Source organism: Hyla sarda, chromosome 6 (assembly GCF_029499605.1).
Source record: "Hyla sarda isolate aHylSar1 chromosome 6, aHylSar1.hap1, whole genome shotgun sequence".
In the NCBI taxonomy this organism is placed as follows: Eukaryota; Metazoa; Chordata; class Amphibia; order Anura; family Hylidae; genus Hyla; species Hyla sarda.
Window position 1 is genome coordinate 90,064,868 of NC_079194.1, and position 26,905 is coordinate 90,091,772.

At 47.3% G+C, this 26,905-nt stretch overlaps 1 protein-coding gene across 5 annotated transcripts in view; it reads right to left on the reverse strand.

The window, feature by feature from the left end:
- TASOR (transcription activation suppressor) overlaps positions 1-26,905 on the reverse strand; it is a 140,976-nt gene that overhangs the window by 40,834 nt on the left and 73,237 nt on the right. For all 5 annotated transcript variants that reach the window (XR_008844930.1, XM_056524397.1, XM_056524396.1 and 2 more), the window contains exons 9-16: positions 23,124-23,229; positions 22,925-23,028; positions 22,728-22,831; positions 20,711-20,783; positions 15,021-15,095; positions 14,122-14,769; positions 13,358-13,764; positions 12,723-12,846 (exon numbers count right to left, since the gene is read on the reverse strand). Coding sequence is in view for 4 of the 5 variants with exons in the window: in XM_056524397.1 (XP_056380372.1) it covers positions 12,723-12,846; positions 13,358-13,764; positions 14,122-14,769; positions 15,021-15,095; positions 20,711-20,783; positions 22,728-22,831; positions 22,925-23,028; positions 23,124-23,229 (1,641 nt within the window). In the remaining variant the exon portion in view is untranslated. The remainder of the gene's footprint in view (positions 1-12,722; positions 12,847-13,357; positions 13,765-14,121; positions 14,770-15,020; positions 15,096-20,710; positions 20,784-22,727; positions 22,832-22,924; positions 23,029-23,123; positions 23,230-26,905) is intronic.

Below are 26,905 nucleotides of genomic sequence, written 5' to 3' on the forward strand. Positions count from 1 at the left end.
GTGACGTCACACGTCTGCCTGGCAACCACACAGTTCCCGTAAAGTAGCCGGAGCTGCTGACGCAGTACTTAACAGAGGTGCCACGTCCATTCCCAGCTCTGTGCTGACAAATACTGGCCAATGCATGGCCGGTATTTGTCAGCGCATCAGTGTACCCCGCACAATCGGTGGCATACCCCTAGCGGTACACGTACCACCGATTGAGAACCCATGATTTAATGTATTATTTTGTGGCAAGTCATAAAACAGCTTAAAAGTTGGTTTCGGAGAGGAAAGAGGGGCTTCTCATATTGAGTTTAACCTGAACAAGTCAAAACAGCCTGCACCTGAGGAAATCTGAATCTCATCAGTGTGAACGGACCCTCTACAGTTCTGTACAACCTCAAGTTGTACAAATCCACTCTATGGGGTCATATTAGAGCTGGGCGGTATGACCAAATGTGTATCGCAGTATTTTTGTAACTTATGGCGGTTCCACGGCATATAACAGTATTTCTTTCATCCCCCCAAATTATGTGACCCACCAGCGCTGTTCTGTGCCCCCCCCCCCCCCCCCCCCCCCCACCTAGTCATGTCACCCGCCAGCACTGTTCTGCTTCCCCCAATTAATTATCAGCCCAGCGGGGTACTACTCACATATGTCACCCGCAAGCACTGCCCTCCTTCTCTTTGTTGGAGGCCGCCGGCGATGAAACTCTATACTGTACGCCAGTGGTTTCCAACCTGAGGACCTCCAGATGTTGCCAAACTGCAAATCCCAGCATGCCCGGACAGCCGTTTGCAACAGCTGGAGGTCGGCAGGTTTGAGACCACTGCTGTACGCTGCATCTCTATACCAAGGCTGCAAAAGATAAAGAAAATAAACCTTACCTACGTCGGCCTTACGCTGGGGAAGGGAATGTCGGACAGCCGTCCGCCTATCACCGGCCGCAGCGATGTCCCGCCTAGGCCAGTGATAAGTTAAACGCACTGTCATGTAAGAAGCCGGCCAGAGCTTCTTACATGACAGTGGGCTCAGCCTATCACTGGTAGGGGCGGGACATCGCTGCGGCCGGTGATAGGCTGATGGCTGTCCGACGTTCCTGTCCCCAAATATTCATGTTCTCCCTCTCCTCCCCGCTGAGGACTGTTCCACTGTGCAGAAGCTGGGGGAACAGGGGGTTTTCTGGCATGAAAAAGGGGTTTTCTGGGCATTCAACATTGCTTGCATTTCCTATTGATAAGCCATCAATGTTTGATCAGCGTGGTGCAGACACCCAGCAGAGCCGTGATTCCAGCATATGCACAACGAACGGCCATAAATGCCTGCACCGTTCTCATGTTTTGCTGGATTACTGCAGAGCTGTTTCCATTCACTTCACTAGTGCAGAGACTTCTTGTTTTTCACAGTTTTTGTTATTTTCAAGCTACATGACAATATTTATACACCTCTGCAGCACACAAAAACACGTATACATGCTGTGCTACACCTATCATAGATACACACATACAACGCTGCAGCACACAATAGATAAGACTCACAGCTCTGCTACACAATGCAAAATCTTTGCACACGGTTTTAGAATTGTAAAATCCCCCAGTCCTCCAGGCTTCTGAGTTCACTAAAGGCCCTTCAGCTACATAGGACCTTCATCTCATGTATCACTTCCATTCTTGAAATGGTCTCCCTACACCATGGAAATCTTTTAATTGCTTGTTGAATACTTCGGTATGCTCAGTATACCAAAGCATTATTTCTGTCAGTGTTAGGCTATTTTCACACTAGGGCTGCACGCTATATCGCAAAACGGCCCCCCTGGGAAAACTTGCGATTATCTGCTCGGCCCCGGCTCCCATGTGCTGCCTGCAGGTGGGGACCGGCCAGAGCAGGTAAAAACAAATTTAAATCCTAAAAGCCAGTGTTTCCCAACCAGGGTGCCTCCAGTTGTTGCAAAACTACAACTCCCAACATGCCTGGACCGGCAAAGGCTGTCCGGGCATTCTGGTAGTTGTAGTTTCACAACAGCTGAAGACACCCTGGTAGAAACACACAGCTAAAAGGGCGCAGGGAGGGGGAAGAAAAATATAAAAATAAAAACTTCTGCTCACCTACTCCCAAGTCCCTGCAGATGCAGTTTCCCTCCGTGCGGTCCAGTATCTCCTCTATTCACCATTCAACTAATAGGACCTCTCTCTTTTCAGCCAATCACTGTCCGCAGCGGTGTCACGTGTCAAGCCAGGAGAAAATTTGATTGGAGAAGATGTGACAATGAGGGTGGAATGCGACCCGGGGGGGGGGGGGGGGGGGGGGGTAGACAGAAATTAAATGGTATGATGTGAAATGGGAGGGGGGTGGTCAAATAAAGTGGGTGGATAGTTGTAAAATGAGGAGATTGGACATGAAATGGCAGGATTTCACTATTTATTTATTATATTGCATATCGAAATCGCAATATTTAGGCCCATAATTGCAATCACACATTTTCCCCATATTGTGCAGCCCTAGTTCACACGGCTGAATTTTCAAGCAGAATTCTGCAGGAATATTCCACTCGTAAACTCCGCTACACTGTGTGGGGTGATAAGAGTGTGTTAGATGGGCGGGTGGATGACAAGCTTGTCACCCGACCGTGCCGCATGCCTACAACTCCCAGCATGTCTTTACTGTAAGGACATGCTGGGAGTTGTAGTCATGCAGTGGGGGCAGGTGACAAGCTCGTCACCTGCTTGCACATCGCCCCCCAACCCTGCTGCATGACTACAACTCCCATTATGTCCTTACTGTGAGGGCATGCTGGGAGTTGTAGTCATGTGGTGCGGGCGGGAAATGTGCAGGTGGGTTACAATAAATGTACTAACCTTTTTTTGTTTAATGTAAATAAAATGGTTAAGGAGGGCTTGTAAGAGTGTTTTTTTGGAATAAAAGATTTTTAAACTTTTTTATTTACTTTACAGGCTTAGTAGTGGAAGCCATCTTATAGACAGAATCCATTACTAAGCCGGGCTTAGCGTTAGAACCAAAAACAGCTAGCACTAAACCCCAATTATTACCATGGTACCCACCACCACAGGGGTGCCGGAAAGAGCAGATACCAACAGGGTCAAATTTAGCGCTCCTGGGCCTAGCGGTAACAGGCTGGGGAGGGCCAGTAACAATGGTCCTCGCCCACCCTGGTAACGTCAGACTGTTGCTGCTTGGTTGGTATTTGGCTAAGAATGAAAATATGGGTAACCCTAGGTTTTATTTATTTTTATTTATAATTAAACAATAAAAGAAAAAAACATAAGGTTCCCTGTATTTTTATTCTCAGCCAGATACCAACCAAACAGCAACAGCCCAACGTTACCAGGGTGGGGCAGGACCATTGTTACTGCCCCTCCCCCAAGCCAAAATAATTCCAGCCTGTTACCGCCTGGGCCCAGGAGCGCGATTTTGATGCTCCAGGCCTGTTGGCACCAGCTCTTCCCGATACTCCTGCGGTGGTGGGTACCGGGGTAATAATTGGGGGTTAGCGCCAGCTGTTATCGGGGCAAACGCTAAGCCCCGGCTTAGTGATGGACTCAGCCTATAAGACAGCTTTAACTACTAAGCCTGTAAAAGAAAATAAAAAAAGCATAAAAAAAAAACCTTAAGTGATTTTGGCTTATGTGAGCCAAACTTATTAAAGGGGTACTCCGGAGCTTAGACATCTTATCCCCTATCCTTTGGATAGGGGATAAGATGTCTAAGCGCCGGAGTACCCCTTTAAACCCTTGTGAAAGTATGATAAATGTCACACACAAGCAAACCGAAAAGCAAAAAAAAAAAAAAGCCTACAGAACTCCCTTACCAAAGCAAACAAATGATAAATGTCCACCAATATGTATAAAAAGTGAAGGATCTGAAGACTTTCCCAATGCATTGTACAAGGTTGTGCCTCTAGCACAACCTAACAGACATACATCTATAACAGGCCTAGGGGCACTCTGCCGCCATCTCAGTACCTGTGATTACATTAGTGGGAAACTGATGGGTAATAAAGGAAAGCCTGTCCTTCTGTACAAATACTTAAGATACCGCAGTGGCTATTGACCACGACATCTAAAAAGGGTTAAATCTTCAGATTTTGTAATCACCAGAAAACAGATAGGAATGTCCCAATACTGGTATCAGGACCGATACTGGACATTTGCACGAGTACTTTTACTCGTGCAAATGTCCCAGATACCTGCCAGCGGGACTCCTGACGGCAGGTATTACAGAGGTGCGGTAAGCTGCCTGCACCCTCCGTTCCTGACCTATGCAGCATGCTCAGAAGCCGAGCGCACATCATAGCCGGCATTAACCCTTTAGACGCCGTGATCAAAGTCCCTATGGGGACTTAAAAGTGAAAAAAAAATTGTAAAAAATATGTGAATTAACCCCTTCCCAATAAGAAAAAAAATTGAATCCGCAATACGCCGCTACGAGCAGACACACTGAAGATATGTGCGAGTCACCACGCATGCATGGTGTACTTGCACACATCGCTGCCGCTCCCCCTGTTCCATGAGCTAGGCCGAAAGCGGCCGTGATGTGAGAGTACAATGCGCAAGTGAGCTGCGACTCGCACATCGCAGTGTGTCTGCTCGTAGCGGCGAATTGACGCTCTGAGCAGGCACATCTAAAAGGCACCATGTACCGGTCCTTAAGCTGTGGATCCGCCCATGTGAACGTTCCCTTAAGTGAAAAAAAAAAACCCCGGTCACATGACATTGAAAAAGGTATCAATTTTGGAATCAGCGAGTACTTAAAGGGGTAGTCCAGTGGTGAAAAACTTATCCCCTATCCTAAGGATAGGGGATAAGTTTGAGATCGCGGGGGGTCCGACCGCTGGGGCCCCCTGCGATCTCTCTGTACGGGGCCCCAGCTCTCCGCCGAGATAGCGGGTGTCGACCCCCGCACGAGGCGGCGGCCGACACGCCCCCTCAATACATCGCTATGGCAGAGCCGGAGATTGCCGAAGGCAGCGCTTCGGCTCTGCCATAGAGTTGTATTGAGGGGGCGTGTCGGCCGCCGCCTCGTGCGGAGGTCGACACGCCCCCTTCCCGCGGGCTGTCGGGGCTCCGTACAGGAGATCGCAGGGGGCCCCAGCGGTCGGACCCCCTGCGATCTGCAACTTATCCCCTATCCTTAGGATAGGGGATAAGTTGCTCACCACTGAATCACCACTGGACTACTCCTTTAAGAAAAGGTATCTGTACTCTTACTAGGTCCTTAAAAAAAATGGTATTTGGACATCCCTAAAAAACTGACTCTGAGCTAATCAGTTTAGTCCCAAAGCAGGAGGAGGAAATTGTCAAATCCCTACAGAATCCGAAGACGACCCAGAGAAAAAAAATCAACCGAACAAACCCACACAGACAGGGAATCGACTCCCAGGTCAACAAACCAATAACCAACGGTGGGTTCTGTGTCCCCCAATGGATCCTCCGAGAAAGATTTTTCCTGGGGAACACAGGAACCATGGGAAAACCAAAAACATTCCCGGGGTGGGAAAACAGAACCCAGATAGAGAGATGGCAACGCCACTGCCGCCTGCAAAGCTTTACTCCCAAAACCAGAGTCCGCAGACACGGAAGTGTGCACCTGGTAGAACTTGGTGAACGTGTGCACGGATGACCAAATGGCTGCCTTAAACACCTGCAGGGCCCAAGCCCTGTTGAAGACCGCCAAGTGACCAAGAGATAGACATGCAGAGCTCTGACCACGTCCAAGTTGTAGAGAGAACGCTCCTTATGGTGAGAAGGAGCCGGGCAGAAGGAGGGAAGGACAATATCTTTGTTCAAATGAAAAGAGGAAACCCCCTTCGACAGAAAAGACTACCAGCCGAAGCATAGCATTGTCCTGGTGAAGGACAAGAAAGGGGGGTCGGCAGGAGAGAGCCACCAATTCCGACACCCACCGGATGGAGGCCACAGCAATGAGAAAAGACACCTTTCAAGAAAGGAAGCGGAGAGAGATCTCCCGAAGGGGTTCAAACGGGGCACCTTGCAAAGCGCTGAGAACCAAATTCAGGTCCAAGGGTGGAGTGGGAGACCTGTAAGGAGGAGCCTCATGAGCCACACCCTGAAGGAAGCTGGGAACATGAGGATTAGGGGGCGCTGAAAAAGAATGGAAAGCACCGACACCTGCCCCTTGAGGGTACTAAGTGCCCAACGCGTTACCAGCCCCGACTGCAAAAAGGAAAGCAGGATTGGCAAAGAAAAAACTGCGGGAAACAGGGATCGGCCTTGCACCACAAAAGTAGGCACACCAGGTCCTGTAATATATCCTAGCACAGGACTGTTTACGCGCCTGAAGCATGAAGTGAATGACCCAGAGAGAACCCGCAAGCCATCAGCACCGCGGTTTGAACCGCCATGCCATCAACGCAGCGGCAGTGAATTGGGGTGTCACAGAGGACCTTGAAAGAGAAGGTCTGGACAATCCGGGAGTCGCATGGGAATGTCCGCCACGAGACGAACTAAGTCGGCGAACCACGAGCTCCGGGGCCAATCTGGAGCCACCAGAATCACTGATACACCCTTCCGCCTTGAGCTTCCTCCCTACCCTGGGCAGGAATGGAAGCGGAGGGAAGAGATAAGGGACGGCGAGGAATGACCAACGCGTCCACACCCAGAGCAAAGAGATCCACGTCTGGGGTCCCCCAACGTTCGGAAATTTCTGCGAACACCTCCAGGTGGAGAGGTCACTCCCTGGGGTTGGGCGAGGAGTGACTCAAAGTCCACCTCCCAATTGTCCACCACCGGAATGTGGATCGCCGATATGGAGGGAACCTGGCGTTCAGCCCAGACAAGGATCCTTGTCACCTCAGTCATTGCCGTGAGGCTGCGAGTGCCCCCCTGGCGACAGGCCACAGCCGTGGTGTTGTCCATTTGGACCCGAACCGGATGACCCTGGAGTAACAATTCCCAGTGGAGGAGAGAACGAAAGATGGCCCGAAGCTCCAGGATGTTGATGGGGAGATGGGCTTCCTGGGGGGGACCAATGGCCCTGAACCGCGCCATGCTCCTGTCGCCCCAACCTAGATAAAATAACAAAAAGGAGATTAAAAAAATGTACTCTACAAAACTATAAAATAATGAAAGACCAGGTCTGGAGCGCTCCAGACCTGTGTCTGTCTCCTACGGACACAAGCTAAAACTGATTAGCTCAGAGTCAGTGGGCGGGGTATATTCTGCCAGGTGGGGCAGACTTCCTTTTTTGTTAATGTCTAGTGTCAGCAAGATAGAACCACAGTTCCTGTGTCCTCCAATGGAGCCGAACAAGAATTTTTAAATATTTTTTGTGATTTAAACAGTAAGTAATTGCCTGACAATATGTTCTCTTCCTATCTATCTATCTATCTATCTATCTATATGTATATTATATATATATATATATATATATATATAAAAATATATATATCTATATTCTTTATTTTTTTTGTGGTATGTAATATATATACACACCTATACATACACACATATACATACACACACTTTTTTTTTATTGTGTTTATTTTTGCCCCAAAAAAAACTCAAACAAAAATTGTGACTGTTCCTAGGCTTGGGCTGGGATTAACATTAAAGTATTTTTATTAATTTTCAGAAATTACAATACCCGTGAAAACTAGGGATGTCAGATATCATTTTTTTTTTAAGACAGAGTACCAATACTTTAATTCTAGTACTCGCCGATACCAAGTACGAGTACTTTTATTTTAAAGGGAATATGACACCAGGGTGACCCGGTCTCTGGCGCTGCTTACCATGCAGCTATGTGGGTTCCTTGTTGTGTGCAATGGAGGCGGCTGCTGTAGTATGAGCCAAGATTTCTCTCTTCTCCAATAGGCAGAAAAGTGAATTTGCATTGGCGGTGAGACCGATGTCTCTGGAACGATTGCGCTGATGTTCCCATGGTGACCCCCTTGTAGCCAGCAGGACCCCCACCAGTAGACAGAAGCCCCCTTTGTAGCCAGCAGCCCCCCTTTGTAGTTGCTCACTGTCCTGTGTCGCTGCTCTGCAGCCCCATTCTCATCACTGCCGCTGACCCGTTCTGCCATCCGCATTATGGCGTCTTATGGAGTAGAATGTGACAGAGCGTACTTTCTCCGTAGCATTACGCTGGGCGCAGTGGAGTGACTTGTCACATGCTCCTCCATAAGACGCCATAAAACAGACTGAAGAACAGGGCAGCGGCAGCGATGAGAAGGCTGCGGCAGTTATGCGAACCAGAGGACGAGGCAATGAAGCACTACACCAGTTACCGGATTTGGTATTGGGGACATTAGACGAGTCCCCGATACCATGCAAATACCTGGTATCGGGACATGCCTAGTGAAAACACAGCAGTTATGATTATATCATTAGTACAATAATATAACTTGCTCACTCCAGAGAGAGAAAAACACTACTGTACATTATACTACTAATGAGCCCTCTCCAAGGGTTGTTATGACCATTATACCTTAAAACCTCTCACCCCCAACCCAACATTTAAGAAAAAAGTACAAGAAGAAAAGAAAAGAAAAAAGTCTCTCTCCCTATTTCTCCAGTAGCCTATGTTCAATATGTTCAAGCCATATTCAACTGCATCATTTTTTTTTTTTTTAACAAAAGTAGACTGCTGATGACTAATCAGTTTTGGGCCTTTTGAACTACATATACTCGAGTATAAGCAGAGTTTTTCAGCACGATTTTTGGTGCTGAAAAATCCCCCTTCAGCTTATACTCGAGTGAACTTAAAAAAAAAAATAAAAAAAATACCAGTGGAGGTGTGGTCCGGGCCGTCCATCTTCGGCCATCTATGCTGCAGGGACCATCCGGTGGGGAGGGTTAGTCGTTCCGGGCTGTCCATCTTCACCAGGAGGCCCTATTCTCCGCGCCAGCCCCGAACTAGTGACGCTGCATTGACGCCACTGTGCAGGGACGTTTATGCGCAGGGATGTCACAGACGTCTGCTGCGCACTGATGTCACTGCACGTCGTCGTCATCGCAACGTCACTAGTCCGTGGCTGGCCTGGAGCGGAGAAGAGGGCCTCCTGGTGAAGATGGACAGCCCGGAACTACTAGGGGAAATTAGGGGCCTCGGCTTATATTCGGAACGGCTAATACTCGAGTGTATACGGTATATGGCATGTGTACACAGTATCTGATTTCTTTAAAATAAATATTAAATGTTAAGGTACGTAAAAAATGCTTGAAATTTTAAACATAATGTACTGTACAATGGCATATGTCTATATAACCGTACATTACCATATGTGCATGTAAGATGCACAGGCATCTGTTAAAGCATACCAAAAGTATGCCCTAACAGACACTATGCCTTGACAGCCTTAGGGGGCCTCGAACCCCTTAAGGACTCATTCGGATTCAGATAGTTTTTTCGTGACAAACTCTACTTTAAGATAGTGGTACATTTTCGTAGATACCTGTATCATTTCTTAGAAAAAATTCTAAATTTTCAGGAATTTTTTTAATTTTTTACAAACTTTGAAACTCTGCTTTTAAGGAAAGCTGTCATGCCAAATAAACCATATATTGATTCACATATACAGTGACCCCCCCCCCCCCCCCGACCTATGATAATTTCAACATCCGATGGCCTCTCAGAGGCCATCGCATGTTGAAGGCAGCATCAACATACAATGCTTTTGTATGTCGGGGCCATCGCATAAACGGTTATCCGGCAGCGCAGACTGCTACAGCCGGATAGCAGTTTACGGTGCCCCGTAAGCTCCGGTGATGGTCACTCACCTGTCTGCTGCACTCCAGGACGTCATCTTCGGGATCCCCTGCATCGCCGGTGCTCTCCATCCTCGTCATCCCAGGCAACAGAGATGTTCCGGAGAGGCAGGGACACCCCGGGGACGCAGCGGCAGCGATTGACGGCAACATCCGGGGCAGCGGTGACAGGTGAGTATAACGTCTTATATTTAACATTGCAGAGATCCCTAAACATACGATGCTTTCAACGAACGATGGTTCATTTGGAACGGATTATCATCGTATGTTGAGGGATCACTGTACAATATTTTTTACTTTTTGAAAACATTAGGAGGCCTTCAAAGTTTAGCAGCAATTTTCAAATATTTCACAAAATATTTCAAAATCTGAATTTTTCAGGGACCAGTTAGATTTCAAGTGAATTTGAGCATCTTTCTGTAAGAAATCCCCCCCCCATTATAGAAACTTCACCCCTAAAAGTATTCAAAATGACATTGAGAAAGTTTTTGTTCACCCTTTAGGTGTTTCATAGAAATCACAGCAAAGTGGAGGAAAAAAATCTAAATCTTCATTCTTTTAAACTAACATGTTCTTGTAGCCCCATTTTTTCCTATTTACAAGTCTGTATAGTATGGAAATATCCCACATGTGGACATAAAGTGCTCTGTGGGCGCAAAACATGGCTCAGGAGGGAAGGCAACTACGGGATTTTGGAGAAAGAATTTTGCTGAAATTTTTTTTGGGGGGCATGTCGCATTTAGGAAGCCCCTGTGGTGCCAGAACAGCAAGAAATAAAAAAAAATTATAAAAAAAGAATACATGGCACACTATTTGGGAAACTACACTCAGGGGTACAGTGAGCCTTAACACCCAACAGGTGTTTGACGAATTTTCCTTAAAGTTGGACATGAAAATTAAAAATTGGTTTTTGTCACTAAAATTCTGGCATTACCCCATGTGTTTCACAAGGGGTAATGGGAGAAAAAGCCCCCCAAAATTTGTATGGAAATACCCCATATGTGGACAAAAAGCTGCTCTGCGGGCACAAAACTGGGCTCATAATTGAATGATCACCATTGGGCTTTTGGAGAGAGAATTTGGCTGGAATGGAAGTCAGGGACCATGTGCATTTACAATGCCCCCATGGTGGCCCCTACACTCTTCAAGGAACGTAAAAAGGGGTGCAGTGAGCATTTAAACCCCACTGACAATAGATTGTTGCAAATGAAAAATTAAATTTTTTCTTATGTCAGACCTGCTGCAACTATCAGCCAACCTTGCGCAAATCACCAATTTAAGCCTTAAATGCTCTCACTCCGGAGCCATGTTATGCGCCCGCAGTTCGCTTTGCTTTCATTTTGGGGGTCTCTCCTTTTAACTTTTGTGAAATGAAAAATATGGGGCAACACCAGCAGGTTAGTGTAAAAAAAATTTTTTACACCGACATGCTGGTATAGCCCCCAACTTTTTTTTGGGTAAAAAGGAGAAAAGCCCCCTCAAAATTTGTAACAATTTCCCCCGAGAACAGAAATACCCGACATGTGGCCCTGAACTGTTGCCTTGAAATACAACAGGACTCCGGAGTGAGAGCGCCATGCGCATTTGAGGCCTAAATTAGAGATTTGCATAGAGGTGGACCCAGATGCAAGCATGGCATTTGCCTCCTCCACCAAAAATACCCTACGGCAGTGTTTCCCAAACAGGGTGCCTCCAGCTGTTGCAAAACTGCCAGTCAATGGCTGTCCAGCCATGCTGGGAGTTGTTGTTTGGCAACAGTTGGAGGCTCCGTTTAGGAAACCGTGCCGTACAAGAAGTTTTAAATTTTTATGGGGGGGCGGGGGTAAATGTGTAGTGTTTTACTCTTTTTTGTGTAGGTGTAGTGTTTTTAGGGTGCTGCACATTCCCACTGACAGTTTGAGCTGCTGCAGAAAATTTGCCGCAGCTCAAACTCTCAGCAGGAAACTCAAATCCGCCCGTGTCAATGTACCCTGTACACTTTTTTTTCTTCTTTTTGCATGCTGAAAGTTGCAGTTTAGAAACATTTGGAGGGCCACAGTTTGGAGACCACTGAATAGTTATTTCCCAGGCAATTGGGTCACCAGAGACCCGGTTAGCCCAGAAAAGTCAGGACCCCCTGGATGATGTAACAGAATGCCTGTTGAACGACTTCAGCAGGCATCCCGTTCCGATCACCATTCGGCGATCGGCTGTGATCGGAAAAATGCAGGGCGTTAATAGGCTCACAACTATCACGATCTCCCAATTGGTCCCAACAATCCGAGAAAAGACAGGCCACACCTGTACTCCAGCATATGATTGCGTGGCCACAACTTTTATACAATTCTTTTAAATATAATGTTTCGATTCTCCTATATCTAGACCTCCAGTACTACAATAGAGCTGCCTCTGCCTTGTTTACCTCCAATGATGAGGGCTTAAGCTGACCATATAGGTTAAGCTTTGTTCACATAACTTCGGAGCTCAAAACAAAACTGGACAGTCCATTGCGAAACGGACACCAACGGGTCCCACTGACTCTAAATGGCTCTGTCTGGTGCCCATTGTTGTGCAGGAGTTAAGAAGGAAAAAAGGACAAAATGATCTGTGTTTCTTTCCCGCTTTGGTCCGGTCATTTGAACAGATTCAGCATATGAAGCTTAAATGCTAATGTGAACGAGGCCTTAGATCGCTATTGGCGAATAAGTGGTTAGACAACCTCCTCATATCCCCAATACACATGCACGCTCAACAAAGCATACATGTGTTTTCAATGAGGTGTGCAATCCTTATCTAGCCTAACATCTGCCATCAAAATAAAGTTGGGAGACCCCCATACAAATGATGTTCAGTCATACCACAGACATTTATCTAATGTATATGGGCAGTTTTATTAGCTTTTAAGTTTACACAGCAAAGCTGACAAGTAAGCAAAGGAAAACAGGAAAAGTCAGCCTCTTGTGAGTGCTCTAGAAAACACACAAACATAAAAACCTTAAAAGTTAATAAATTACCTGTAATTGGGATCAGTTTCCAGTGCATTTCAGACTCCACAACAGATGAACTAGAATTCTGTTGTGGGTAAAAGTGCTCGGTAGGTGTGCTAGGACAAGGACTGGCATATCCTGAATATGGACCCTAAAAGTAAATTTAAAGGAGAAAAAAAAACATTCACATATAAGTAACGTACATGCAATTTTTTCTTAAAGGGGTTATCCAGGAAAAAACTTTTTTTTTTATATATCAACTGGCTCCAGAAAGTTAAACAGATTTGTAAATTACTTCTATTAAAAAATCTTAATCCTGTCAGTACTTATGAGCTTCTGAAGTTAAGGTTGTTCTTTTCTGTCTAAGTGCATTCTGATGACACGTGTCTCGGGAACCGCCCAGTTTAGAAGCAAATCCCCATAGCAAACCTCTTCTAAACTGGGCGGTTCCCGAGACCTGTGTCATCAGAGAGCACTTAGACAGAAAAGAACCACCTTAACTTCAGAAGCTCATAAGTGCCAGTTGATATATATATATATATATATATATATATATATATATATATATATATATATATATATATATATATATAAAAAAAGGTTTTTTCTGGAATACCCCTTTAAGTAGAACTCTTAATGTATTTAATGAAAAGCATCATTACCTGGATAATTTCTTCAGTATCCAATACATCATCATTCACAACCTCTTTTTCAACAACCCGGTCATCTACAGGCGGATTGGTTACAGATGTCTCATGATCCATACTTTGTTCCTGTATGTAAGTGCTTTGCTCATAATGTGCAGAATTATTTGCAACAGAGTCTGATGCTAATGAAAATGCTACTTTGTCAATGTCCTCATGAATAGCTTGCTTTTTCTCAGGAAACAGTTTACTAATTGAGTTTATTATATTAACTTCTAGTGATTTTTCAAATTGTTCATTGTAATTTTCAGCATCTGCAGTATCTGGTTCCATTTCTGCACTCTCCTGTCTTAGATCTGTATCTTGCCCACCAAGTGCACATATTAAAGTGGAAACAGAATGTGCCAAATCCACTGTGTCATCCCCTTTGAAAATAAAACATAACATTTTAGTTCCATAGCGGATTCTAGATTAATTTAACAATAACATCCCAGATTATATATCACAAAGGTAGAAGTTAAAGAGAAGAGGAAGTGGCTTAATAATACTTGATCTGTACTTTTTGCTACTGGGCCACTAAAACTGTACGATAAAAAGGAACTTTAAACATCTGGCGTGACTCCTGGTACATTAATTAACAGATGTAATGCACGTGCATGAACTCTTGCTTGGCACCAGTATAGGGCCAAATCTCGTCAGATGACAAAAATTGTGACCCACTTTTTAGACTGTAACAAACTAAACTGCACACAAAGTGACAGGAAAAAATAGTGATTACTTACTGTCATTGAGGAAGTTTTCCCTTGTTTGTTTCCATTTGGTTTCTGGGCTATTCTCAGTGCTTTTTGTTTTTAGTTCACTGTTTGGAGCACTGTTTGTTTCTGAATTACTTGAAGCATTCTTTTTCATGTAAATGAGGTTAATCAGACCCTTTATTCTGTCGTGATCATAATTTGCATTATCAGAAAGTCCCTCATGGGCAACTTCTCTTGTTGCGTTTGTTGAGAGGTTATGATCATCTTCAATAGGTTCATAATCAGATACTGGACTGAATTGCTGAACCCTTCGATTTTCCACAATCAGTTCTTTTGCTCTTCCTACAGGCAAAGTATAAGCTTCTGACCCATGAATATAACTATTTAAAGAAGGAAGTATACGATTTCGATCTTTAGGAGCAACATAGAGTTTTTTCTTTGAATCCAACCTTTGGTCATAGGTTCTAATAATAAAGTCTTTATGCATATGAGACCCTTCTGCACGCTCCTTCAAATACATGCGCACATGTTTCTCCACAACAATGTTGAAGTTGTCAGAGGTGTCTGTCTGACTCTTAAGAATAGCATAGTGCAATGCAGAAATAAAGGTTGGTTGTTCAGGTAGAATTTCTTGACTGGCTGCCACGGAAAAAGATGGGGCTTTAAAACACGATTCTGAAAAAATAAATAAAAATCAATCAGTTTTAAAAATATGTAACCACTGTACACTGTCCATTCATACAATATTCTGTATAATAGACTATAAAATACTTCAGAACAACATTGTGAATATTATTTTCTTTAGTTGTAAAGGGCAGTAAATAAAATTACAAAATGATTTATCTTCTCAATTACCGCTTTTTTCCCCAACAAACATAAATCAACATAAACATAAATCAAATATTCTGAATCAGGATCACACTTACCAGGCTGTAGAGTTTCTCTAGACGTAGGATAAATAAAGAGTGCATGCAGGGGGTACGGCTTCTTACTTTGAGCACCTGCAATGTTACAACACAGCTTTAGACTGTTATACTAAAAGATTATTAAGGTTGTATTGGCATGTACAGTATCCTGTGCAGATTTCAATGTAGGATACTGTACGTGTGAATAGACCCTAAAGGTGTATTCCAATCAAAAGCATTTCCTACTACATTTACTCGGATATTTCTGCCTTTGAAAGTCAGTCACACCTACGACAAGGGGTTATCTGGAATTATAAAAAAAAAATCTAGCCTCCTAGAGACAGCAGCATACACCCACGGTCTGTGTCCCCCAATGGAGCCGATAGAGAAAAGGAGGTTTTTTTAACACTTACTGTAAAATCTCTTTCTCGAAGGATCCATTGGGGGACACAGATCGTGGGTGTATGCTGCTGTCTCTAGGAGATGTGACACTATGGCAACAAAAACAGTTGGCTCCTCCCAGCAGGATATACCCGCCTTCAGGGTCTGAGCTAATCAGTATAAGAGAACCAGAAGAAAAAAACATAACTGAACACACCCTCGGACAGAGAACCAAGGAAAATCCCAAAAGGGTGGGAGCTGTGTCCCCCAATGGATCCTTCGAGAAAGAGATTTTACGGTAAGTGTCTCCTTTTCTCTATCGGCTCCATTGGGGGACACAGACCGTGGGACGTACCAAAGCCGTCCCTTGGGGGGGCAGATAAGTAGTCAGGCAGACGGCCGTTCCACTGCCGTCTGCAACACTTTTACGGCCCAGACTAGCATCAACCGATGCGATCGCCAAGTACGATGGTAAATTCTTGCAGAGGAGGGCTTACAAGCCTTGAGCATGGTGTGAATGACTTGGGAAGAGGGCCCTCAAAACCGCAGTCTCAACCGCCATGCCGTCAAATGCAGAGACTGTAAATTGGGGTGGCAAAGAGGACCCTGAGAGAGCAGGTCCAGACGGAGTGGAAGGCGCAGTGGAGTGTCGTCCAGGAGCCTAACTAAGTCGGCGTACCACGACCTTCGGGGCCAATCTGGAGCTACCAGAATGGCGGGGACGTCCTTTGCCTTGAGCTTCCTCAGCACCCTGGGAAGGAGCGGAAGAGGAGGGAACAGAGGGTAGGGCAAACCCCGCCCAAGGAATCACTAGGGCGTCCACGGCCAGAGCCTGAGGGTCCCGGGACTTTAACACAAAAGGAAGGATCTTCCGATTGTGCCGGAATGCGAAGAGGTCCACGTTCGGAATGCCCCAGAGGTCGCAGAGTTGTGCAAAGACCTCTGGATGTAGAGACCACTCGCCGGGGTCGGGTGAGGACCGACTGAGGAAGTCCGCTTCCCAGTTGAGCACCCTTGGAATGTGAATCGCCGAAATGGCGTGAGAATCTTGGTCACCTCGGCCATGGCTGCCGAGCTGCGAGTGCCGCCCTGTTGATTTATGTACGCCATGGCTGTGGCGTTGTCCGACTGAACGCGGACAGGACAGGACTGAAGACGGGACTCCCAATGAAGAAGACAAAGAAGAATCGCCCGTAATTCTAATATGTTTATCGGAAGAAGGGTCTCTGAACCATCCAATCCCTGAACACGCCGCCCCAGCCCGACAGGCTGGCATCCGCTGTAACAACCTGCCAGTGAAGGGGAAGAAACGACCGCCCTTGGAGAAGAAGGGGGGAGCGGAGCCACCAGAGCAGAGACTGACTGACCCTGCGAGGGAGAACAATCTGACGATCGAGGGACAGAGGAGACCTGTTCCATCGGGAAAGAATTGCCAGTTGAAGGGGGCGGTAATGAAACTGGGCAAAGGGTACGGCCTCCATAGTTGCCACCATCCGACCCAGGACTTCCATACAAGTGCGGATGGAGACTGATACCCAGGACCGAAGGGAGCGGACCCCCGACCGGAGCGCCAAACGTGTGTCCGACGGAAGACAAATCTGGGCAGTGGCCGTGTCGAATTGAAGTCCCAGGAAGGTTAGAGGCTGGGTAGGGCGGAGGACGGACTTGTCCCGGTTGACCATCCACCCAAAGCGAGTCAGAGTGTGGAGAGTGACATCCAGATTCTCCAGAGTCTGGGCTCTGGTTGGAGCCTTGATGAGAAGATCATCCAGATAGGGTATCACCGAGATTTCCCTCGACCGTAACAGGCCCATCACTGGCGCAAGGATCTTTGCAAAGACCCGAGGGGAGAGCTACAAATTGAAAGTGCCCTCCGGAACCGCAAAGCAGAGGTACCGATGATGGCCTGGGAATATTGCCACACGGAGGTAGGCATCCTTGATGTCCACTGATGAAAGGAACTCCTTGTTCCAGGAACGCCACCACCGAATGGAGAGATTCCATTCGGAAGTGGCGGATGAGAAGGTGATGGTTGAGACGCTTGAGGTCCAAAATTGGACGCACAGAACCGTCCTTCTTGGGAACCACAGAAAGATTTGAATAGAAACCCTGAAACCGTTCCCCTGGGGGAACGGGAACAATAACCCCCTGAAGAAGCAGAGAGCCGCTCGAAATTGCTTCGCCAGGAGGAGACCAGGGGGCCTGGGAGCGAAAAAAGCGATCCCTCAGAAGGGAGGCAAATTCGATCCGGTAACCGTTGGACACTACATCCCTGACCTAAGAGTCCAGAATGTGAGAGGTCCAAATGTCTCGAAAAAACAAGAGACGACCTCCCACCCGAGAAGAAACCGCGGGTGGGGGCCTCACTTCATGCAGAAGTGGGCTTGCGGTTGCCTGATTTGGGCGCAAAGCGGCCGGAACGGTTGGAGTCTGACTTCCAAGATGGGCGTGGCCGGAACGAGGGAGCCTTCCTGTCCCGCGAGGGCGCCTGCCCGGACCCTTTGCTGGAGCCAGAGGTCCGATAGGACCGAAAGGAAAAGGGCTTCCTTTGGGAAGTAGGGCGAGCCTTATTTTGAGGTAACAAGGAACTCTTACCTCCCGTTGCCTTAGAGATAATTTCATCAAGGAGTTTGCCAAAAAGACGGCCGCCCGTAAAGGGAAACTCAGTGAGAGACCTTTTGGAAGCGGCATCCGCATTCCAAGCTTTAAGCCACATAGAGCGGCGGAGAGCCGCTAGGTGACCCACAGGAAAAGCAGAACAATGGGCTGCCTGCATGGAAGCTGTGCACAGGAAGTCCCCAGCTTTAGAGCATTGGAGAGCCAGAGCAGATAGATCCTCCGGGGGGGGGGGGGGAATCCCGCTAAGATATCCTGATGGAGCTTTTGGCACCACTCTGCCAGGCCCTTGGACACCCATGTCGAGGCGAAGATGGGAAGAGGAGAAGAGCCAGCTGCTTCAGTGGCAAACTTCGCTAAGGATTCTACCTCCTTATCCGTGGGATCCTTGAAGGCAGTGTCATCTGCCAGAGGCAGTGTAGTTGCCTTACAGATCCGGGAAATTGGTGGATCCACTGAGGGAGGGGAAACCACCTTAGTGACAAGGTCCTTGTCAAATGGATAACGTTCTTGAATTGTCTTGATTCCCGGAAACCTCTTGTCTGGATGTTTCCATGCGGTTTCCAGAATGTCGTCAAAGTCAGCGTGAGAGCTGAACCTTTGAAGTGCCGGCTTAGCACGATGAAAGGATACTCCTGGATTGACATCCGAAGATCCTGGGTCCTATAAGTGAAAGGTGTCTCTTATGGCTGTCACCAAAGAGTTCACCGTTGCAATTGAGTCCGAGCGGTCCTCTGAGTCAGATGCCGGCTCGGAAGCCTCGTCCACCAGGGGAATGAGAATGAATAGAGGCAGTCCTGGAGGGGGGGGGGGGGGGGGCCGACCCTGACCGAGTACGCAGCTCTGGCGTTGCAGAGCGGCGACTCCGAGAACGTCCTCTAGAGGAACGACGTTTGTGCCCAGATGACCGGGGGGGGGGGGGACCCACGAGGGGAACGCTCACATCTATTTGAAGACTCAATGGAAGAGTCAGACGAGGCACCCCTAGGACGCTTGTGAGAGCGTGAAGTATGTGGAGACTAGGAACGGGCCCTTCCAGAGGTCCTGCACAGGGAAGACCCCTTCAAGGCGGACACCACTTCCCGGGAGGCCTCAGCCACCGAATGGGAGACTTTGGTCAAGTCAGCCATATACTGGGACAGGGAAGAAACCCAGGCTGGTGGAGCGGCTGAACCCACTGGGACCGAAGGGACATCAGGGGATCTGGGGGAGCAGTGGAGCAGGCAGGGCAAGTGGGCTGAGCAGAGCCAGACATTTTGGTATTATAGTGCTTACAGAGAAAGTAAGTCACGGAAGTTCCAGGTTTCTGTTTAGAGGAAGGAACAGCTCTGGATACGGAAATAATGTAGAAAGAAAAGAAAAAAAAAAAAAGAAAAAAAAAAAAAGGAGATAGGAACTTTCTCACCCTAGTCTGTGTCCCCGGTCAGCTGCGGAGAACTCGCTCTGAGCAGCTAGAAAGAGAGTGAACAGGCCAGCCAATAGGAAGAGAGGGGCGTGCCTGAAGCAAGGCACTAACTGACCCCTTCTAACTGAAAATCGCGCCCATGGCACTGATTGGAGGCTGCTTCGCGCCTCTGAGAGCTCCTAGCCCTGTGGGTGGAGCTATAGACGGCCTTAAAGAACTGTCATGGCGCCCGCTCCTTGTCCCGAGCGCACCTGACGGCCGTTTATGCGCCCGGGTGAAGAGAGCGGGCGGACAAAGCGCCGGCAGAGACTGCCGGTGAAAGAGAAAGTAAGCCGGCGCTGAAGCGCCCGGCTCACGGCAGCGCCGCGGCTATCAACCGCATATAAAAGGCGCTGCCGATAAGACGAAAGTAAACTGCCGCTGAGAGTGTCCGGCACGATACAGCGCCGCGGCTGACAGCCGCATATAAGGTGCTGACATGGTAGCACAAGCACACACATATAAGTGAAGTGCACCAAGCGCACACACACACACAAAGTGTAGTGTCCCATAAAAAATGCCCCCTCAGGTGCCACTGCTCCCCCAGAATAAAGTACAGCCCTTGCATAGGCTAGCCCATAAAGTGTAGGTTGGCCAAAACAGGGGGTCTCCAGAGGTTGCGAGTTCGTATTTATGGAAAAAAAAGGGGGGAAAATACTTACCTCAGTCAGGCGAGCAGGTAAATAGGGGGATCCGGACCCATGAGGTACCACCCACCGTTGGCGAGGGGGGGTTAACAGCGCATATACGCAATGTCTGTGCCCCCTCACTCGCAATGGGGAAACGGGGAACTGCAGTCCCTGAGTCCCCACCTGAAAACAGAAAAGGAATAAAAAACTAACACGTCCCTAACTAGGAAAACAAAAAAACAGAAGACCAAGTCTGGAGCAAACCAGACGCGTCCACCTCCTTCAGACACTAAGCTTAAACTGATTAGCTCAGAGCCTGAAGGCGGGTATATCCTGCTGGGAGGAGCCAACTGTTTTTGTTGCCATAGTGTCACATCTCCTAGAGACAGCAGCATACACCCACGTTCTGTGTCCCCCAATGGAGCCGATAGAGAAAAATCTAGTTCCTTTCTTCCAAAAGCAGTGCCACACTTGGCCAAAGGTTGTGTGTGGTACTACTTGGCTCCATTTACTTCAAATGTAAAGCACATGCAATACCACAAACAAACTAAGAAGAAGAGTGGTGCTGTTTCTGCTAGAAAGAAACAATTTTTTTTTAGCATGGATAATCCCCTTAATTTTATAAAGCTACTAATACACACCATAGGAAGCTGTCATTGGAGTCGGGAAATAGAACAACAAGAACCCTCCATCAGTCACTGGCTTAACCAAAGCCTACAATAGAGAAAAAAAAGGCACACATTGTGAAAAAGGTGCATCTGACATAAAGACAAGGACATTTCAACAGTTAGCTATACAGAAAGTAATACCCTACACAAAAAGATCTCTAGGCATCATCTTGTCCCTCCCATACACCCAAGGAAGGAGTTCCATTTGGAATGTGCAGTTTCAAAACAGACAAGACACAAGAGGGAAGACAGGGCAGACAGGAAGCAACAATTACAGTATGATAGAGGTCTCAATCACTTTACATAATCAGTAGGAATTATAAAAGTAAGGGTCCTTTTAGACAGCCTGACTGGACGCAGCAAACGAGTGCCAATAAGCAAGACCAGCACTTGTTCGCAGAGCCTTTTTTAAAGGCTCACGCAATTTTGCAGCCCATTAAATGGGGAACTGCGGTACTAAACTTTTTATCACCTATCCACAGGATAAGCGCCTTATCACTGGGGACCAACTGCTGGGACCCCCAGCAATCTTCTGTCGGTTCCCCAGCTCTCCTCATGCACAAAGTAGTGGTGGACATGCCCCCTTCATGCCACTCTATGGGTAAGCCAGAGATACACGAGCGCTGTATCGCCGGCTCCCCCATCGAGATGAGGGGAAGGAGCGCGTCGACCACAGCACCACTACGTGCATGAGGAGAGCCGGGTAGGAGATCGCAAGAGGTCCCGGTGGTTGGTTCTCCTGCAATCAGACACTTCTCTATTCTGCAGATAAGGAAAAGGAAGTTCCGTACCGAATTTTCCCATAAAGTTCATTGTTCAGTCAGGGGGATGAGTTGCTTAAAGTACTGAATTTATTGACATTTGCTTACTCATTGGCTAATTGATGGCTCAAACAGGCGATTATCAGAAATGAGCGTTCCTAGGAGCACTCTTTTGCCTTATAATTAGCTTGTGTAGAAGGACCTTAAGTCAACAAAGTATACCACAGCACTTTAACCCCCCTATAAGAAGCAGGATGTACATGTACACCCTTTCCTGTTGTATGAAGTGTGCTCAGGAGCTAAGTGTGCTTAATACCTAGTGGGTTCTGTTTGCTATCAGCATCCAGAACCCATGGCTAATGCCGAATATCGCTGTTTGGGCAGATGTCCGGCAATAACCATTTAGATGCCCCATCAAAGTTCATTGTAATGTCTAAAGTGCAAAAATCAGTTGCCAGTGATCTCCGTGGAACTGATCGGACTACCGCGGTAAATTCGTGGGTCCTGATCAGCTGAGCGGTCAGACAGAGGGTCCCTACCAATTGGCACTCCATCTCTTCAGGCAGCTTCCGCACCCTGTAGTAATGAAGCACTGATAATACTGGCTATGGCACAACATTGTTCAGTGTTTGCAATCGAAAGATTGCATGTAACGTGAAAAAGCCATCAAAGTTTTTATCACCCTTTCTTTTTTAAATAGAATAATGTTAACAAAAACAAACATGTGGTATTGCCACAAACTATAAAAATGTAATGTTAATGGAACTGCATAGTCAATGGTCCAGAATTAATGATTTTTTGTTACTTTATATGGGTCAGAAGAGGACAATTTTAGAAATTTTAGAAAGTAGTAAATAAATAAAAAAATGGATAAAATTGGAAATCGCTGTAATCATATGGACCTACAGATTAAAGATAAAATGTCACTGTTGGAAATTGAACTGCTTGGAAAAGAATCCCAACCCCCGCCCACACCCCCACCACCCAAGTAGCAAAATAATTTTTTTTATTTATTTTTTTTATTTTGCCCCGCAGCATTTGTTTGCCTTTATTTTTGAATCTCCGTAGATTTTGTTGCAAAATGAGTGATGTAATTACAAAGTACAATTGGTGGTACAAAATACAAGCTCTGATGTGGGTCTGTAAGTAGAAAATTCAAAGCATTGTGGCTATTAGAAATGGAGGAGGAAAAAACGACAATGCAAAAATGAAAAATCCCATAATTTTACCAGTTTTTCTTTCTCCATTTTTTGTAACAAACACTGCAATTCCTTTCCTGTCTTGGTCTTGTTACACACTTCATAGAGACGGCCATATATTCCACCTTTTAAAACTGAAAGTGTAAATAAAAAATAAAGATTTATTTTTTGCAATCAATCAATAAGTAAAGTGAATAAGATAAAACTAGTCCTATTCCAAAGCTTACCTTCCTTACTATTGCTGTGGGTTTCCTTATAGAACAGCAATGGTGGAATTCTTTTTTTTATCTGCTCCAGGCGCATGACAATGTCTAAGTCAATCTTATCAGGGCTAGAGAGTTAAATGCAATACAGTAAATGTATAGTAAGGGCATATTTACATCCACAAGATTTAAGCAAAAAAATTAAACATTTTTGTGCACTCACAGTTTAAATGGAAAAAAAGGGCCACTTGTAGATTTCAGAGAAGCATGACATAGAAGTTTTCCTTTACTTAACAGCTGCCCCCTCCATAAGATAAAACTGCTACGGTCTATAAAAAAAAAAATATGTATATTTTTTTATTTATTTATGTTTAACATTATGAATGAAAATTACCTACTATAATAATATTATACAGCATATTTGACAAATGTATGTTGTTCATCGAACTAAAAACTAGAGATTTTTATGCTTACCGTAAAATCTCTCGGAGGATCCATTGGGGGACACATACCGTGGGTATATGCTGCTGCCACTAGGAGGCTGACACTATGCAACAAAAGAAGGTCGGCCCCTCCCAGCAGGATATACCCAATCTACAGAGCTATCAGTTTAGTCCTAAAGCAGCAGGAGAGGACTGACAGGGAAAGAAAAAATACAGCAACTGTCCGAGGAAACAACAGACAAAAATTTATGGAACCAACCCTTGGACAGAACACCGAACCAAGAACACCAGAACAAATGGATGGGAGCTGTGTCCCCCAATGGATCCTCTAAGAAAGATTTGGCTATCTCATTTGGCTCCATTGGGGGACACAATCCGTGGGACGTACCAAAGCAGTCCCCGGGGTGGGAGAAAGCTCAAGCAACTCAGGTGGAAGGCTGGGCCACAGCCCCCTGCAACACCAAACCAGCATCAGCCGACGCAAAGATATGCACCCGGTAAAATTTTGTAAACATGTGCAAGGACTACCAGGTGGCCACCTTACAAACTTGCAAGGCCGAAGCCCTGTTGTGGAGAGCCCAGGAGGCACTGATGGAACGAGTGGAATGAGCCGAGACTTGGAAAGAATGAGTCTTCGCCTTGCAGAGGTAAGCTTCCGAGATGGCAGAACGGATCCACTGCTAAATGTTTGCATTCGAAGCAGGAAATCCCTTACGCAGACCCTCCGTAAGCACAAAGAGAGTCACACTGGCGAAAGGATGAAGTGACCGAAAGGTAAATCCGAACAGCTCATACCACATCAAGACCATGAAGCAAACATTCCCTGGGTTTGGACGGAGCTGGACAAAAAGGACGGAAGTACGATATCCTCATTTAGGTGAAAGGCGGAGACCACCTTAGGCAAAAAGGAAGGGACCGGACGGAAAACAACTTTGTCCTGGTGTAAAACAAGGTAGGGGGACTGAGAGCAAAGCGTTGTTCCAGCCCAGACTGTAAAATGGAAAGAAGGCGTGGAAGGGAGAACACAACTGGGGAGAAGGAGTGAGATTCACACCATCGAAAGTAGGAACGCCAAATACGGTGATAAATCTTCAAAGAGGAAGGCTTACGCGCCCTGATCATTGTCCGGATCACCTGGGGAGAGAACCCCCTGGCTCTCAGAACCGCGGTCTCAACCACCACGCCATCATATGCAGCGACAGTAAATTGGGGTGGCAAAGTGGACCCAGAGATTGTAGGTCGGGACGAACTGGAAGGCACAGTAGGCGAACAACATCTGTGTACCACGCTCGCCTGGGCCAGTCTGGAGCAATGAGAAAGGCGAGACGCCCTCCGCTTTGAGCTTCCTCAGGACCCTGGTAAGAATAGGAAGAGGAGGGAAGAGATAAGGGATGACTGTGTGCGACCAGGGGATTACTAGGGTGTCTACAGCTAGGGCCAGATGATCTCAGGACTGGTTGTGGCGGGATGTGAAGAGGTCTAACGTCTGGAGTGCCCCAGAGGTTACAGATCTCCGCAAACACTTCTGGATGAAGAGACCACTCGCCGGGGTCGGCCGAGGAGCAACTGAGGAAGTCCGCCTCCCAATTTTCCACCCCCGGAATGTGAATCGTTGAGATTGAGGAAACCCCGAGTTCTGCCCAGAGAAGGATCCTGGAGACCTAGGCCATCGCAGCAGGACTGCGAGTGCCGCCATAGCGATTGACATACGTCACAGCCGTGGAGTTGTCCGACTGGACACGAACAGGACGTCCTGGAGAAGGCGCTTCCAATGGAGGAGGCAAAGGTAAATTGCCCGAAGTTCCAGGATGTTGATGGGGAGGAGCAACGGCCCTGGAAAGTCCGATCCCTGAAGACTCTCTTCCCCCACCCCAACCGCTGACACTGGCATCGGTCGTGATGACCTGCCAGTGGAGGGGCAGAAAAGATCACCCCTGCCAAAGAAGAGGGAAGCCACCAAATGAGGGACTGGAGAGTCCTGGGGGGAATAATCCTGCAATCGAGGGATAGCGGAGACTTGTCCCCCCCACCCCAACCCCCCCCCCCGGGACAGAAGAGAAATTTGAAGAGGTCGACAACAAAACTGGGTAAAAAGGAAAGGCTTCCATGGCCACCATCATCCAACCCAGGACATCCATGCATAACCGAATGAAAACTGGAACTGGACGAGGGAGAAGACTAACTCCTGATGACAGAGCACAGCGCTTGTCCAGCGGGAGCCGAATCCGGGCGGTCGCCGCGTCGAACAGTCCCAAAAAGATCAGAGACTGGGTGGGAATCAGGTTGGACTTGTCCTGATTAACCACCCAGCCGAAACGGGACAAGGTTTAAAGAGTGAGACGGAGACTCTCCTGATTCTGGGCCCTGGTTGGAGCCTTGACCAGGAGGTCACCCAGGTGGGAGGGATCACGGACACACCCATCGCAGGATAGCGATCACTGCCACCAAGACCTTGGTGAAGACCCTTGGGGCTGTGGCCAGGCCAAAAGGAAGGGTCATAAACTGAAAATGGCCCTCAAACTGCGAAACTGACCGCGCTGATGCGCCTGAAAAATGGGCATGTGAAGGTAAGAGTCTAGGGTATCCACCGAGGAAAAACTCCCCTGGATCCATGGATGCCCCCACAGAACAGAAAGACTCCATACGTAAATGACGAAAGAGTAGGTAGCGATTGAGGAGCTTCGGATCCAGGATCGGGCGGATTGAACCCCCTTTCTTGGGGATGACGAACAGGTTGGAATAGAATCCGGGAAAAACGCTCCGTGGGAGGAACTGGGAGGATTACTCCCTGAGCGAGTAGGGTCCGAAGCACGACCCGAAAAGCCACTGCCAAGGAAGGAGAGCGAGGAGGGCGGGATCGAAAAAAGCGATCCCTTGGGAAGCAAACTCGATCCAATAGCCGTTGGAAACGACATCTCTGACCCGAGAGTCCTGCACGTGGGCAGACCAGACGTCCCAGACCAGAGATAAACGACCTGCCAACTGAAAAGAATGTTCGGGTGGGGGCATCCCTTCAGGCGGAGGGAGGCTTACGTGTGCCAGACTTGACCACAAAATGTCCGGAACGGTTATCAGACTTCCAGGAAGGACGGGCCTTGAAGGAATGAGCCTTCTTATCCTGTGAGGGTGCCGGTCTGGTTGCCCGACCCAAAAGACCAAAAAGCGCGAAAGCAGGATGACTTCCTGTGGGAATAGTGATGGCGAGACTTGTTCTGCGGCAATAAGGAGCTTTTACCTCCAGTAGCCTCGGAGATAATCTCATCCAGGCGTTTCCCAAAGAGACGGGTCCCAGAGAAAGGAAGCTCAGCGAGAGATTTCTTGGAAGCTGCATCGGCTGAGCGAAGAATCGCCACCAGGTTACCTGTGACAAAAGCCATACAAAGGGCAGACAGCAGAGAGCAAATAGTCTCCAGCATTGGAGAGCTGAAGTGCGAGATCCGCCAAATCTTCCGAAGGGCCCCAGAAAAAATGCCCTGGCAGAGCTGGGAAGCCCAGACAGAAAGGGATTTTCTTGTCGGACACGCTGGCTCGGTCCTCCTTTTCGGACATAGGTGTAAGCAAA